The 1431-nt window shown below is 40.8% G+C and overlaps 1 protein-coding gene across 1 annotated transcript; it reads right to left on the reverse strand.

Annotated features, from left to right (window-relative positions):
- Window positions 1-715: 715 nt before the first annotated feature.
- Window positions 716-881, reverse strand: LOC110202997 (thymosin beta-4-like). The gene has a single exon (XM_078146705.1). It carries the CDS (start codon window positions 862-864, stop codon window positions 730-732), a length of 135 nt encoding a protein of 44 aa, XP_078002831.1. The 5' UTR covers window positions 865-881; the 3' UTR covers window positions 716-729.
- Window positions 882-1431: the final 550 nt, after the last annotated feature.

The raw sequence follows: 1431 nt of genomic DNA on the forward strand, positions 1-1431 counted from the left end.
CCTCTTCCGTCCTGTTACTGTTTGGCTCATTCTTCCCTGGTGTGATATTTCCATCTATCTGCAAACTTCTGTGTTTCCTGCCTGCTGTTGTACATTCAGAGGCTGAGGTCCCTCTCTGGGGCACAGAGGCATGCCCTGTTCCCCATCTGAGAATACTCCTTTTAATACTTGCTTTGAAGACCACGAACTCATAGGAATTAGAAACCTCACTCACTCAGGGAACTTGGCTCACTGACTGGCAGGGGCCTGGCCCACACCTCCCTCCTCGTGAATAAGTCCTGCATTTTTTTTCAGGTTTTAAAACTTTTTATTTGCATATTAAAAATTGTGCATTCCAATAACTAAAATCATTTGAACAACAAAAACAGTCACTTTGATTAACTGCATTTTATAGCTTGCCAAGACCTTGGCACAGCTCTGCATTTTGCTGTTAACTAGATTTACTGTAGTCCCACCTGGGTTCTTCTTTTTACCAACATGCAAGTTCTTTAAAAAAAAAATAATGCTACTAGGACCCAAACTAGCCAGGACAGACAGATGGAAAGAGGCAGCCAGCTCAGCCTTCATTCAATTCAATGTCAGTAGTTCTTTATTCTTTTGATGTTGAAAGGGGCAGCACAGTCATTTAAACTTTATCCAACCTTTTTGCATCTTAGAAAGCTAAAAGAAGTAAAATTAAGAAGGCAATTCTTGTGCAATGTATAGTACGTATTGGCAGGGCAGATTTCATTACAATTCACCCTCTTGCTTCTCCTGTTCAATTGTTTCTTTTGAAGGCAGTAGGTTTTTCTCTTGTGTTTCTGTCTTCTTCAATTTAGACTTACCGAATTTCTGAGTCTTAGCCATATCTGCTTTGTCAGACATATTTGCAGATTAAGCAGTGATGGATGGGGCACACCAGTAAGTCAGATCTGCAAGGTGGCAGCTCTGAACTGCCCCTGCAAGTGTTTTACTCTTTTAACAGCTTCCCAGCTCTTCTGTCTAAACAAGCTGCCAATCACTACTTGTTTTCAGATCTCTAAACAGAGAACAAATATAACAATATCCCCACTAATACTGGCATAATAGCTAGCACTTATATATCACTTTAAGGTCACCATTGTTATCTCATTTTATCCTCACAATCTCCCTGAGATATAGGTACCCTTATTATCTCCATTTTACAGGTGAGGAAATCGAGGCATTTAGAGGTTAAAGTGACTTGCTCAGGGCCCTACAGCTAGTAAGTTTTTGTCATTGTTGACTCATTTCAGTCATTCCAAACAGAGTCAGTAAGTGTCTGAGGCCATATTTTAACTCAGAACTGACTCTGGGTCCAGTTTGCAACTTGGCTGCCTCCATGAGCATAAGCATATGTCTATATGACACTGTCTTAGAAAGAAAAACCTCTTCCCCCTATGGCCACAGCTATGGTAACAGCTGTGGCAAAGA

Source organism: Phascolarctos cinereus, unplaced genomic scaffold (genome assembly GCF_003287225.1).
Source record: "Phascolarctos cinereus isolate Bilbo 61053 unplaced genomic scaffold, phaCin_HiC Scaffold_726;HRSCAF=1367, whole genome shotgun sequence".
In the NCBI taxonomy this organism is placed as follows: domain Eukaryota; kingdom Metazoa; phylum Chordata; class Mammalia; order Diprotodontia; family Phascolarctidae; genus Phascolarctos; species Phascolarctos cinereus.

Bases quoted from the DNA above. Each gene is read 5' to 3' on its own strand.
- LOC110202997 (XM_078146705.1), bottom strand. From the start codon at position 864: ATGTCTGACAAAGCAGATATGGCTAAGACTCAGAAATTCGGTAAGTCT.